A 14969-nucleotide genomic window follows, 5' to 3' on the forward strand; every position below is an offset into this window, starting at 1 on the left:
TTTACTGTGAGATTTTGACAGGCATTTCTTTGACACGTGTCGATTTAGGAAGGGAATCTTAGGTATCTTTAAAAGAATATTGTAAGCATTAAAGTTTTTTATTCCTTCACTCAGAGCATGAGAAAATGCTGGAAACGCGCAGTTTCATAGAGCGCGTGTAGAATGAATTAAATAAAAAAAGTGGGAATTAGATCAGGAAATAAAAGAACATTTTAGAATGAAATTAATACGGGCTAAATTGAGATCACAATTAGGACATTAATTACAATTTAAATTAGATTTTAAAATATCATTACATATATAAAATTTTAAAATAATATCAGAGAGAGACTACAGTTTTGCAATTTTAATGGATTAGTCGTCTCTGTCTTCATCTGCATACAGGAAGTGTCTGTATACAAAAGTATTTGAATGAAACCGTTTTGAAAAGAGATGAATACGATTTTAAAATTTCTTCATGATCTGCAACATCACTTTTGAATAATTTCAACTCATTGTTTCTGACGATCATTATCAGAATTGTTTTAAAAGTCAGATGTGACTTCCGTTATAATTAATTTACCTATTTGCATTTTTTCCTCCTCTTTTTTTTCATGCAAAAACGCACGAAGCTACACTGTAACAGTATACCGTTTATGAGGAGGAAGTGTTGACTTTAGTTAATTTTTGCTGTTCGATCTACTATATAACAAGGAAATATCTGTTTTTAACTATTACTGCTTTATTTACCTTGAAGACAGCCGTTACTATGTAACTTTTGTTATCGCCTCCGCATGTTTTATCTTTCATTCTGGTATTACTGTCTACACGCAACGGCTGGGGGGAAAAAGTCGCAAAAGTGACTTGTTTCGAGGTAAAAAAAGCAGCAAAAATTTTTTTTAACGATATTCCTGAAATGAGGCCAATTAAATCCGAAGATTCTGATCAAGCTTTATTTGCACATGCCCAATGTGATGAACGATTTCGGTCTAATTCCTGAATGATGATGATAAGTAATTTTTGACTTCATGATAAGTAACTTTGATCGTGATGTTGAATACTTTAGTATAATTTTTTACAGACGATAAGAATGTGATAGCCTGGTAGATAGAATCTCTTAGGACCAGAAGGTAAAGAATATATATTTCAATCATATTTCACCAGCGATATATTTATTTATCCGCAAGCCCTAAGAATATTTAAATCTTCAGGATTTAACTCCCGCTGGTGTGGCTCAGGAATTCGGAGTATATGTGTTTGAAGAAAGGGGTTGCTGCTATGCACTGTTATCATCAATTGACAACAGATTAAAAATGGGAGTCCACCCTAAAATAACTCTTTTATAATTTCAAAATGGACACTTGATATATATATATATATATATATATATATATATTATTATTATTATATAGTATATATAAATTTACAGGATTTATTTTAATGTTTTCTTGATCGAACTCTTCGGTTGTCTGTCTTTTAAAGCCGCGTATTGTGAGATTTAGACTCAAATATTGACTTTTGATTTTGGTACAATAGAATCAAAACTATTTTAAACTTCTAATGCAAGATTGTTTTGTTTTTCCTTATTGTGAGGAATACCAGAAATGTAATTAAAAAAAAAAAGATTTTTTTTTTCTTTTTCTTTTCAGTTTCAAATTAAAGTAAATTAAGTACTTAAGTAAAAAAGTAAAAACTTATAATTTCTTTGTCAAAAGATTTCACCGATTCAAGTCAAAATTTAATATGCCAAGTTATAATATTGATTAATTTTAAATTATTCAGAATTTTTTTAATAATATTTATTTATAGCTTAAATATTTGTTTAGAATATGCATGTTTGCGCAGTATGGGGTTGAACGCGTATAAAATTAAATAAATGGAAATGGAAATGAAGAAGAGGAATTGCTACAGTATGCTTTTTAAATTATTGTATTACTAAATTGCTATAATATACTGTTGATGCTAAATAAAATATAATTGAATTGAAAAGACAAACCATCGAGATTTTAACTTTTTGCTAATAATTCAAATATATTTTAAGGTAGTAATTCCAAGGTTTAAGGCAAAGCATTAAATGTAGCATTAATAAACAATATTTAAAGGCTAATTAATTTGTTGCATGCAGTTAATAAAAATGTGCCAGAAAAACAGAATATATATTTTGAAAGTCCTTTTTTTTTCAACTGATTGAAAGCAAAATATGACACAGAGCTGTAATCGCATATATCAGCATTCATTTATTTAAATCATTACATTTTTGAGTTATAGCATTTAATGCATACAAAAGTACGGACAGATGATGTCATCCTCTTAACCAATTTGGTTCCGAATTTGATATAGATCTAGATTTTAGATGCTAAACCTATATTCTAAATAATAGCTCTCTAACTCTTTATAATTGTTAATAATTAACATGCTTTCTTATACTTCGCGAACAAGATAGACAGATTTTCTCTAAATGGAATGTCGTTCAAAATTTGACAGAAATCTACAATATTGGTGTAAGATCGAATGCCAGATTTCATCCATGTAACTGAAAGCGTTTCCGTGTTCACAGACATTATTCCAAAATAATGTTAGGATGTGCACAGCCTGAAAATTCGTCGACATTTCAAGTGTGAATTTTTGGACGGCCACGATATTTTCTCTTTGTATATACTCCTTACGAGAAAGTAAAAATGATCGAGCATATAAGTTGATTATGCTTTAAATGCTTGGATAGATATATAAATTTCATATTGTTACTTAGTCATTTTTATATTTTCTTAATTTCATCTAATCTTGAGTGTCACCTTTCACTATTGGGAGCAGAAATTTTATATTTAGTTATTTAGATGACACTTTGTCCTTAATATATATACATTTTTTTTATTTTATTCTTTGGGAAATTAAAATGAGTTAAGCCCTACACACCATAGTGTTTCAAATTCTACAAATGATTTCATAGTTTATTAATAAAATGCTTATATTAATTAATATTTTATTTGAAGAGAAGAAAATTTTCAATAAAGAATTTTTAGTTTATCAATTTATATTTTAAAAATTAAAATTTATTTAATTAAAACTTATTAGTTTATATTTTAAAAATTAAAATTTATTTAATTAAAACTTATTAGTTTATATTTTAAAAATTAAAATTTATTTAATTAAAACTTATTAGTTTATATTTTAAAAATTAAAATTTATTTAATTAAAACTTATCAGTTTATATTTTAAAATTTTAAAATTAAAAATGAAATTCAAAACTGATCTTTTGCAGTTGTTAATTTTGTCGTTTACAGAAGTTTTGTCGAAAAAAAAAATTGTACAATTTATGATTAAATCTAGGTAGTTGACTTAAAATTTTTTTATGAACGATTTTATTTATCTTAGTAATAAATCGCTGCATGGTACAATTAAAATTAATTTTTTCCCAGTTTGTGAATAAGTTTTGGTAAAACACAAATATTTCGAAAAAAGTTCGCGTCGAAATAAAAAAGTTTAGCCAACATAGTTTTAATCTAACAATTGAGTAAGAAAAATGGGGAAATAATATAAAAACACTCAGAAAAATACTTTAATTAACTGTACTCTTCCAACTGTAATTCCAACATATCATTTTACTGATGTGATCGAAAACGAATGATTTTAATTAAAGGCTTTTCTTTTTCTTTTCATTTAAAGGCTTTTCTTTCTTTTACTGGATCGAATATATTATAGATTTTCCCACTATTATTCGATTTGGATTTTTTTTTTGTTTATGTGCATATCTTAGGCAGAGGAAAAGGAGAAGATAAGAAAAGTGAATCAATGATAAAAAATAATGAATGAAATAATCAAATAAATTGAAATATAATTAAATAAAGTGATATTTATTTAATTTAAAAATTTTAGTGAAATATCTGTGGATTTAAAATAATTGGCAAAGCCAAAAAAAGTTCCTACCGCTGATCGTGTTTCACCAATTTTTTTTTTTTTTTTTGTATGAAAAGTTATGCCCCTTAAATTTGTAATAAACGGTCGCCTGTTCTCCGATGCATCCGTTTTCGAAAAAATCCCCCGAACACTAACTTATAATTTTAAACGAGCAATTATTATTTAAATAAATTTATTTATTTCGTGTATCTCGGAAATAGCTCTAGCAATTTGGCTCAAATTTTATATTGAGACTAGCCGCCTTTGGCGACCAGCCGGTTCGCCAATCTTAGTGTTCGTTAAAATTTTAATAATTAAATATTTTATGCAATTCCAACTTCTTCAGCAAAATATTTTATTCTTCAGCAAAATATTTTAAAACTTCAAATTTTGATAGTCATATAATTCACTCATAATATTATAAAGGCCTTCAGTCATAACGTGATATGTATCTCTCTAATTTTCTGTTACCCCTCGTAGAATTTATGCTTTAAATTAAAGTGTAAAGGATTAATCTGCAATTAATATAACAATATTTTTTACTGAAACAAAGCATTTTTTTAATAATATGATTACTGATAATAGAGTCACTGAGCGTTTAAACTTTATGGGCACTAAAGAATATCTTTCTTAATTTATGTAATATCTCAAGCATTTGTCAACAAAATTTTCTCAGATTCATCATGAATGGATCGATTCATTAACAATGTTTCATTTTAAATGCATCAAACACTCAGAAAATAAAATGAATCGTTTAAAATAATCTGTCGAAAACAGGTTTAAAAAAACTACTTAAAAAACGATGTACTTAAAACTATAAGCATATATAAAAAATATATATATAACTAACATAAATACAATTTAATTACAAAAGCATGCAACTAACCTAAAAATAATTTAAATCATTGTAAACAGGTTAAAAAAAACTACTTAAAAAACGATGTACTTAAAACTATAAGCATATACAAAAAATATATAACATAAATACAATTTACTTACAAAAGCATACAACTAACGTAAAAGTAATTTAAATCGTCCGTTGATAATGGTTGCCATGCCAACGATCAGAACACAGTGCGCATGCGTGAATTTTCTTCGCCTTTTACGTAACGCAAATGCGTGAATTTTTCTACGCCAGTTGGGGTAACGCTATGAAGATTAGACATTTTTAATTTCCTTTATTCTGTGATATTTTAATTCAAAAGTACTTCAGAATGAATCTGAAACATGGATTAATTAACAATGTTTAATTTTAAATGCATAAAACATTAAGAAAATAAACAGAATCGTTTGAAATAATCCGCCGAAAAATCTTAACCCTAGCCTCATTACTGTTGGGAGAAAAAAAGAACTAAAGCCTAAATCATTTGGCGTTGGGGAAAATTGAAGATTTTTTTGGCGGAAAAGTTGGCGGTGGGGAAAATGGAAGATTTTTTTGGCGGGAAAGTTAGTTTTTAATTAATAATTGACTACCCCTAACATTTAGGGGGATGAAAAATAGATGTTGGCCGATTCTCATAGATACCGGATAAGCACAAAAAATTTCATCAAAATCGGTCAAGCCGTTTCGGAGGAGTATGGCAACGAAAACTGTGACACGAGAATTTTATATATTAGATAAGGCTTTACTTTTTAAACTTATGCATATAGGTGTCTTTCCTCAAACAACGCGACTTTACACAAAATAAATATATATATATATATATTTTTTACAATTATCGATTAGAATCAATATATTCAACTTCGGCTTCGAAGTGTAGGCAGTGTAATATGAATGAAACGTGTGTTGCGCGTCCTCAGTTCGAAGGCGCGCTTTTTGCTTTATTTTTTACTTATGTATTTATATTTGATATTTTTGCTTTTTTTAGTTTATCTATATAGAGGTGTGTTTCCAGAAAAAAAGCGGTTGTACACACGCATGCAAAAAAAGGGCATTTTTATTTATAATTAACTATTAAAACCTTTTTTTCTTTTTGTTGTCATGCTGACAGTGTCATACAATGCCATCTCGGATCCGATTTCACCATGATAAGACTGAGTGTAAGTTCAAAAATATAAGTAATGATATATAAACAGCAAAAAGAATACTGCAATATAGCCGATCGTTTCGAATAACATGTTAAACTAAGTGCATTCATGATTTCGTTTATTTAAACGACTTATTCATATGTAGAGAGGATTGAAAAATATTCACTTGAAATCGTATGTGATTCGTATCTAAATATTTTCTCCGAAAAAAGTAATTTTACGTTTTTTGGTCTTCCAGATATTTTTATTCTAATTTCTCTTAAATGGAGGGGAAAAGAAAAAAAAAACATTGACTACGTTCTCCAATCAAAACCACTCTACCGATTTCGCCACTTTTTATTTTTATGGAAGCTTACATCCCTTTCACATCATCAATTATCAACTGTCTCCTCTCCACTCTTTGTTTTTGAGAGATATCGTAAAATAAAAATTTACACACAGCCTCCAGTTTCAACAACCAGACCTATTTCGCCACTTCTCATGCTTAGTATCAATAAGAATGCTATATATTGTGCTAGTATAATTCAAAATAATACTTTCATTTGTTGTGATATGAAGTAGCTCATCAAAGTTAATTGATACGGCTGAAAAAAAAATTATTAATCTGGTGGGCGGTCCACTAGCCGACGAAACCGGCAAGTTGCAAGTAAATTTTCATATAAAAACCGTGGATAGCATCAAAAGTACTGCTGATCGTATCAGTATTTTCCGCAACGCTTGAATTTATATGCTCAAACTCATTTTGGAGTGTTATTTTACCATTTAACTAGTTCGTGAATACAGAAAAGAAAAACTTTAAAGCCATTATAAATTATTCAAGTGGAATTTAACTGTCCATTTGCTTCTTTTAGAAATTTTTCATAGTTATTATGAATTCTGATTTTGTAATGCTGCAGAATTTTTTTCAAAAATAATTTCTTAGTATATCATGAAAGTTACTCAAAGATTAGAAGAAAGTCAGCCTCTGATTGAGATATTTTATTTGAGAAACATTAATATTTTGGACTCTGTTAAGTCAAAAATTAAAATTAAAATTTTAGCATAAATGAGAAAATACTACACAAAATAACTTTATTTCCGTAGATGAACTTTAGAGTAATAAAGTTTTATAATGATTAGTTTTAATTGATTATAGCATTTTATGTGTATTTTACTACAATAACCAAACGATTCGGTGAAAAGATGGATTTGTCTCAAATACGTATAATCAGCTACAAATTCGCAGTGTTGAGAAAAGGACAGAAAAAGTGTTTCTAGTCTGAAATTGGACCAAAGGTCGGATTAAGCTTTCAAAGACCTCTTAGAAGATTGAGATCTCGAGGTCCCATCGAATATTTTTTTTTATCGATTTGATTTAATTATTATATAAGTGCTTTTTTATTAGTAGCAATAAGTAACATATTTTGATACATTTAAATAGCCAAATGCTTAATTGCAAATTACTTTCTAAAAAAAAACTGGTTTCAATATAGCTCGTATAAAAAAAAGACTGTAAATTTTTTTTTACCACAATCAAAATAATATTTAATAATAGGATTGGACATTTTGTTTTTAATTATAAAGATCCTTATTTTTTAAAATGTAAAATAATATACACATATAACTTGGAAATGACTATTAATTAAAAATATTATTTTAATAATGTTCCAAAATTAATTTAAGCAAGTCTTAATTATAACACGAATAAGTTCGATTGCATGGTCTTTATAATCAAATGAAAACACAAAATTATATAATTGAAAATTCCGCAAACAGTCTCGAGGACTTGGACCCTTATGGTTATGGTGTCCTTTACAATTGCATACATTGCATACTTAATAATCCGATCCTGCATGAATGTTTCTATATTTTTTTTTTTTTTTTTTGCATTTGGTAGAAAAAGGGAAAAGATACTATAAGAGAAAAATTGGGAAAATGATAAAATTACAGAGAAAAAGAAATCATTTTTTAATCGCTGTAACTTTTTTCATAATTCAATTCGTTAATAGAAAAGCGAAAAGCTCATAATGGATTGAACGATTATAATGCTACTTTTAAAATTTCTCTTCTTCTTCTTGATCATGTATTAATCAATATCGAAGAATATACAATATTCAAAAATTATCATAGGATTATTAAATAATTGAGAAGATAATGCTTGAAAGATCAAGTCCGAAATATATATGATGTTTTGAAATATGAAGATTTACATCTGTAAAGAAAAAAAAGTATGGACGCGCATTTCATTAAGTGAATAACTTCTTTCCTTAATATACAAACATATCGTATTACTGAATGTTTTCATTAAATTTTGTTAGCCTTTAAAAATGCCATTTTTCTCTTTGTACGAATGCAATTAAATTTATTTTAAATTGACAGGAGAAATATAATACTTTGACATTATGTTTAATTAGTTTTTGGTAAACGGTGCATATTTTTTTGTACGAAAAAAATAAACATTTTATTGCATCAAAATCCAAACTATTTTTGAATAAGAGAATCTGTTAAATTTTTCTTTTCATTTTTACATTTCAGAAAATTTATATTTCCTTTCTTATTTAAATCTTAATTTTTTTTTTCCACCGCGACTTTTATAAAGAGCATGAATCTAATTTTTTTTTTAAATAACGTATTAAGTTACCGGTGATATTGGATTTCTTGCAGATGTTATTGAACAAGAATATTTCTCATCTCTTCTTATTTCTTCATTAATTAAATCGAAATTTACCTTTTAATTTAGGTTTTATGTTTATCGAGATAATTTTTTTAAGGGAATGGAAATTATTTTCTTTTTTAGAGAAAAGCATAAAGAGCAGAAAACTGTTCGAAGACTTGAATTTCATTGTAATATTTTAAATTAAAGGATATAAAAAATAAATTTATTAAATAAATTATTAAAGAATATATTTAAAATAAATTTACATTCGCATTGTTGTATTTTTTAATAAATGTAGAGAAATCTTAAAGACAGGCAAGTTCTTTCAATGTCTGCGGTAACTGTCCTTAAGTTTCTGCGGCCTAAAAATTTGCAGTCTCGATCAAATCTATAAAATATCCTCTGCATTTTCGGCAAAAAAATTATTATCGTGTAAGTAAAAGCGATGTAAATATGCATTTTTTTTAGCATCTTTACTGAACATTTATATAATCGGATCTGCTTATTTATAATAGAAAAACAATGATTAATGGAATCTAGAATTGAAGGCAGATTTGAATTCAAAATTTTTCATGTTTATAACACTGGCCGAATTGTTAACTTGTAATATTATTTTAAAGTCCATTTAAAAATTAAGATATATTAAAAATTGCACAAAATTCAAAAATTATTATAAATATTAAATTGCATTGAACAGTTTGCATTAAATACCATGTTCTGATACTCACCCGTTCATTAACAATTACTTTATATAATTTTATAATAAATATATTTTATCTTCATCCTTGGCTTTCAGTAACCCAAGTCGGAAATTTTGAAAGTTGCTAATCCCACCACATCTGAGCACATGGCAGTTAAGTCCCCTAAGTTGGGGTCTGGTTCGGGCTTACTCTGGATGGCGGGCTTATACAGACCTGTATGTAAATTTATTTTAATAATATAAACTCTCTAATTAATATCTCTACATTTTTTTTGTCTGAATATAATATTAATTTTTTAAGAATATTTTATCTAAAAACGTGAAACAAAAGATTACTTCTGTAAACTTATCAATTTCAAATAATTTAAGAATTTTTAAGTAATCTATGAAATAATGAGTATATTTATTAAAAATATATTTAAAGAGCGCATGAAAAATTTATTTTATGCAATAAAAGGATCATATTTTTTAAAAATAAGAATGGCAATATAAATGATCTTTCTCTAATATATGTATTTCGCCTTCTTGTTTCTTATTAATAATTTCGTTTTTATTCCTCTAAAAAATTTTATAAATCAATTATATTATTTTGAGTTAATTTCCTATTGACAAAATTACCTTTATTCTTTATTAGATGTAACTGATATTTTTATATTGAAAATCAGTTAACATATTTTTCCATTTCTGTAATCTGGGTACTTTTATGTAAATTATTTCCGATATTTGACATTATTATTCTGCAAATTTCCTTTCTTTGTTTAAAATTCAACATAATTATATAACTGTCGTTCTCTAACCACTTCATGATCAGCGCTATTTATTTACGAAAATTCGCATATGTAAAGGAATAAAGTCTTTTATAAACAAAGAAAAAGCCCAAAGAAAATATTGAAATTTATTTACGAAAATTCGCATATGTAAAGGAATAAAGTCTTTTATAAACAAAGAAAAAGCCCAAAGAAAATATTGAAATTTATTTACGAAAATTCGCATATGTAAAGGAATAAAGTCTTTTATAAACAAAGAAAAAGCCCAAAGAAAATATTGAAATTTATTTACGAAAATTCGCATATGTAAAGGAATAAAGTCTTTTATAAACAAAGAAAAAGCCCAAAGAAAATATGGAAATTTATGTCAATTCTCGATTTACAAAATGCCTGTTTCATTTAGTATTCATTACTATGAAAAGTAAAAGATAATATAAAAGAAAAAAATATGTTAATATGAAGAAATATGCGCCGGAAAAATCTTTAAAATAAGATATTGTACACTTAAGAAAATCAGCTCTTTAAAAAAAAAGTCTACTTTTTTGCAAAATAAAATAAACTGAAATTGTTTTAATAAGTAGAACTTGACTGTCAAAACATATCGAGTATAGACAAAAGTACAATTTATGAAGTAGCTACAAAAACTGATACCATTTTTGGAAAAATAAATACTAATTCAGTACATTTACAGATTAAAACTACGTATTAATGATTTAGAATGGATTAATTAAATACAATTTAATTGCAAAAATTGATATGTTTGAAAAAAGTACTAATTCTTTAATATACAAAATGATTGGCTGGATCTGTTCGCTTAAAAGAACATAGGAAATCTGTAGGAAAGGAATTCGAAAATTCAAATTCTTGATTTGTTTCGTGACGTAAAAAGAACGTAAAAATGTTAACTCAAAAGATACAATATCAGAATTGACAATACAATATCAGAATTGACAATACAATATCAGAACAATATTGATACAATATCAGAACAAACCACATCAATTCTTTAAACATAAATACTTGTTAAAAAGACTTTATAATATTCAAGGTCTTAAAGTATAGATACGTTTTTTCAAGCCTTTAGATATAGACACCTGTTTTTTCAAAAAAAATAAATAATGCTAATATTCTTAATTAATATTTAGATCAGTATAACTCTTCTTTTAGTGCTTTGCGCCCAGATTTTCATATTATTTGGTATTAACATCTTTTCTGAAAATTTTCGGAATTTTAAATATTATTCAAATATTTTTAGAATTATTCTGTGTATTTTCTAATTTATTACAAATGAAATATAATTTTTTAAATTCAAATAAAATAATATTTTTTATTTACTTACCCGTGTCTTCACTTTCTCCTGCATATATTTTTGAGATAAAATGTTTTATATGTTTAGATAAGATAAGAAATGTCCATCTTTTCCTTTCAACAATTAGTTGTTTGCTATTATTAAAGCATCAAAAACTTCATTCTTGGATTTGCTTTCGAAAATTTCAATTAAATCATACAAACTTTCTGCTGCCATCTTCTTAATTTCAAGCTTAACTCTTCCTTCATTAAAAAAAAAAAAAAAAAGAAACATGAAAAGTAATTAGTGGCTGCTATTTTATAAAATCTGATTTTTAGATATATAATCTTTTCTCATTATTAATCAAAGTGCCATCTTTGTCATTTGTTACTTGCTAATTTTATGAAAACCCTCATACATCAAAATAAAAAGGTTTCGTATATCGAATAAAATTTCTATAAACCGAAGAAAAATTTTTTCATTAAAATAATGTATATTTTTTTAATAAAGCAAACAAACAAACAATTATTAACTTCATTTATAACAAAAATTATGAATTAAATAAAGAAACAAAACTGCCTGACTAATTATTGGAATGCAATCGCTTAAAAACAATAAACACCCTTTCAAGAATTACATGCTATTCTTTAATTCACAAATCCTTTTTCTAATTTCAAGCAAAATTTTTATTTTAAATTCGGTTTACCTTAAATTTTTAATAATCAGTATGGGCCTTAAGCGGAAGATATTAAAATGCAGAAAATGGGAAGGAAAAAAATATGAATCAAACTATTTTTCAAAATCCTATCAACCATTTTTCGAATTCCTTTTTATTTGGATTCATTTTTTAAAAGCTCAAAGAAACTGTTGAAGAAACAGTTTAATTCTTTTAGCTCTAAAAATATTAACTGTACCTAGTTATTTTAAAAAAGAAAATGTTAACGAATTAGCAATATGTATTTCCATGTATTGAAATTTCTATATATCGAAATTTCCCCATGTCGAATTCTTTTCTAGTAATCTTCACGTTCGATCCTATTTATTTGCATTCATTTTTTTAAAAATTAACTTCTTCAAAGTTTTATTTTTTTTATATATGCATAGTTATTTTTAAAAAAATGTTAACGAACTAGCAATAAATATTCCATATACTAAAATTTCTATATATCGAAATTTCCGCATATCGAATTATGTCGTAGGAATCTTCACGTTCGATATACAATCGCCGGGCTGCATTTATTTCATAGTTATTCATTTTGACGTTCTTTATCATAAAAAAAATATCATAACCGAAATATCTGTGGGCGCGGCTGTTTCCCTCTTAGTCCATGCCTAAATACGAAAATAAAGATTTTCATTAGCGTATTGATCATCTGAACAAAGGTTTCCTCTACTTGATTAATAATAAATATTTAAAAACTCCCGAACGTTATAATTCGCATGTACGTTTAACAGATGTAGCAACTTCTATCCTTCTGATACATTTTTTGTTAAGGAACAAGCTGGGACAACCCCTTATTACGAACGGAATGCGATGGCCCGTGTTCCATTGTGAGTTTTTGTGAGTGACAGTTTCGTGAGCTGCGAATTAAAAGTCTGGGAAACTCATGGGCATGCAACGTGAAGTAAAGTATATTGATCGCTTTTTTCGAATAAAATCACTAGCACTCACACTCCTAGTTGCAAGAAGGATTTGTTAAGAAGCCGCAAAACGAAGTGCTGGCTGGAATATTGTCAATTATGTGATTTGTCAACAAATTGCCTGCCTCCGAGTGGCTGAGTTCGTAAGAGAAATTTTTTCATATTTTTGAACAGATGAAAATATTTTATTTTCGAATTTTTCGTGTTAAGGCAGTTTTTAATTCCACGTTAAACAATTCATGAATTAAGGTTTTTTTTGTAAGTTTTATTGAATTTCCTGTGTCTATTTCTATCTTTATATGTCGAAATTTTACTTATTAGCTTTGTTTTTACGAACTGGAATGAATCTAACAATTTATAGGCTTTTTATCCATTGAAATTCTAAAATATGCTTTTTTTTTGTTCCAGAGAGAAATGGACGGACCCGACCGGCATTCTCTACCATCACTCCAGAAAAGTAAGTGATTTAAATTTTATTTATTTATTTTTTTAGCACGAGACGGTTTTAACCCTTTGCACTCGGATGGTGTCTCTCACTCACCTTTCAAGACGGTGCATCATTTTGACGTTTTATTTATTTATTTTTCAATTTTAATTGTTAAAAAACGGCTACAGAATGGTAAAAAGATACAGATAAATTTTTCAAAGAAATTCGACTTAAAACAATTGCGTATATTTATTTTTCAGAGCAATTTACAAATCTTTGTATGAGGTGAATGATTTTGCATTGAATTGCTTCATCGAATGCAAAGGGTTAATCTACGGGAAATCAACAGTTATTTCCCCTTCTTGTTCGTTTTTTTATTATTTAATTAGATTTAATTCCCAATGGAACATAAATGGGTAATAAATACCAAAATAGTTTATAAAATACATAAATTTATTTAAAGATATTATTTGTAAATTTGAATTTTTTTTAAAGTCAAGTAGTATATCAAAACACCCACAAGCACATTAAAAAGTCAAAGAAATATTTTTAATGCTACGATTCGTTATAAATGCATACAATATAATATAGTGAATTAAGATTCAAGAAAGAAAAAAAAGAATAAAAATATTAATAATCAATAAAATGATTTTGAGAGACAAAATCACATTATTATAAAAATCATGGAATCTTCAAATAAGAAATATATATTCTTTTCTAAATTTTTGTAACTTTTCAGCGATGGTTATTTTTAAGGTATCGGATTGTAGGTCAGAATTTTAAATTTTTATCTTACTTGAAAACTGCTGGTGTTTCTATTAAAATTTCAAAATTTTGACTACTTTTTCAGAGTGTAATGTGAATTCCGGAAAATTTTAGTATGTAAAAGCGTAAGAAATTGAGGGAAGCTTTACTTTTGTCTATTTTAGAAGTTCAGGAAGCTATTTTAATAGAAACGTGTGGACCTCTATTAAAATATCATTTTGGTTCCTTTTATGTTGAAGATATGCCGTGTATGCAGAACCTAAACATTGGAAAGTTGTAACAATTAATTTGACAATCTTTCTACTTGAGGAATATGAAATATAAGAAAGATTAATTTAGTTTTAATGCTGTAAGAGCTAGGTACGGCCGTAGTGCGCTCCATAATTTGTACAGGTCATGGTCTTTTTTTTTTTTTTTTTTTTTTTCTCAGAAAATCGTTTAATCATAGATATATATACATGCTTATTATTTTGTCAGTGATTTTAAAAGATTGAATAAATATTCATTTTTATTATTTGATTGTTTTCGATCAACAAATTTGACAACGGTACAGAATATTAACCTTTTGGTTTATGGAATCTAATAATCTTTATTTTATTTTTTTAGTAGATTTCTGGAGTGAAAATACACCCTCATCCATTTCACATGATTAATAATTCGTAATTTTCTGCAATAGTTTCTTTGTTTTTCTCGTTTTGTATCCCATAAAGTGCAAATAGTGGCTTCTTTCTTTTTTCCACAGCCAATTTCTTTTTTTATTTGCCTGTACAGGTGGATAAATACACCACAATTGATGAAATCTTATTGTTTAATAATTTTTCATTACCATTTCTTTGCTTTTTATG

At 26.7% G+C, this 14969-nt stretch overlaps 1 protein-coding gene across 5 annotated transcripts in view; it reads left to right on the forward strand.

The window, feature by feature from the left end:
- Nucleotides 1-14969, forward strand: part of LOC129980573 (zinc finger protein rotund-like) — a 424990-nt gene that overhangs the window by 108941 nt on the left and 301080 nt on the right. For 3 of the 5 annotated variants that reach the window (XM_056090935.1, XM_056090937.1, XM_056090934.1), the window contains 2 exons: nucleotides 9333-9452; nucleotides 13341-13389. In XM_056090935.1, the coding sequence (XP_055946910.1) occupies nucleotides 9384-9452; nucleotides 13341-13389 (118 nt within the window). In that variant the 5' untranslated portion in view covers nucleotides 9333-9383. The remainder of the gene's footprint in view (nucleotides 1-9332; nucleotides 9453-13340; nucleotides 13390-14969) is intronic. The other 2 variants (XM_056090940.1, XM_056090938.1) reach the window with 1 other exon arrangement.

Source organism: Argiope bruennichi, chromosome 8 (assembly GCF_947563725.1).
Source record: "Argiope bruennichi chromosome 8, qqArgBrue1.1, whole genome shotgun sequence".
In the NCBI taxonomy this organism is placed as follows: domain Eukaryota; kingdom Metazoa; phylum Arthropoda; class Arachnida; order Araneae; family Araneidae; genus Argiope; species Argiope bruennichi.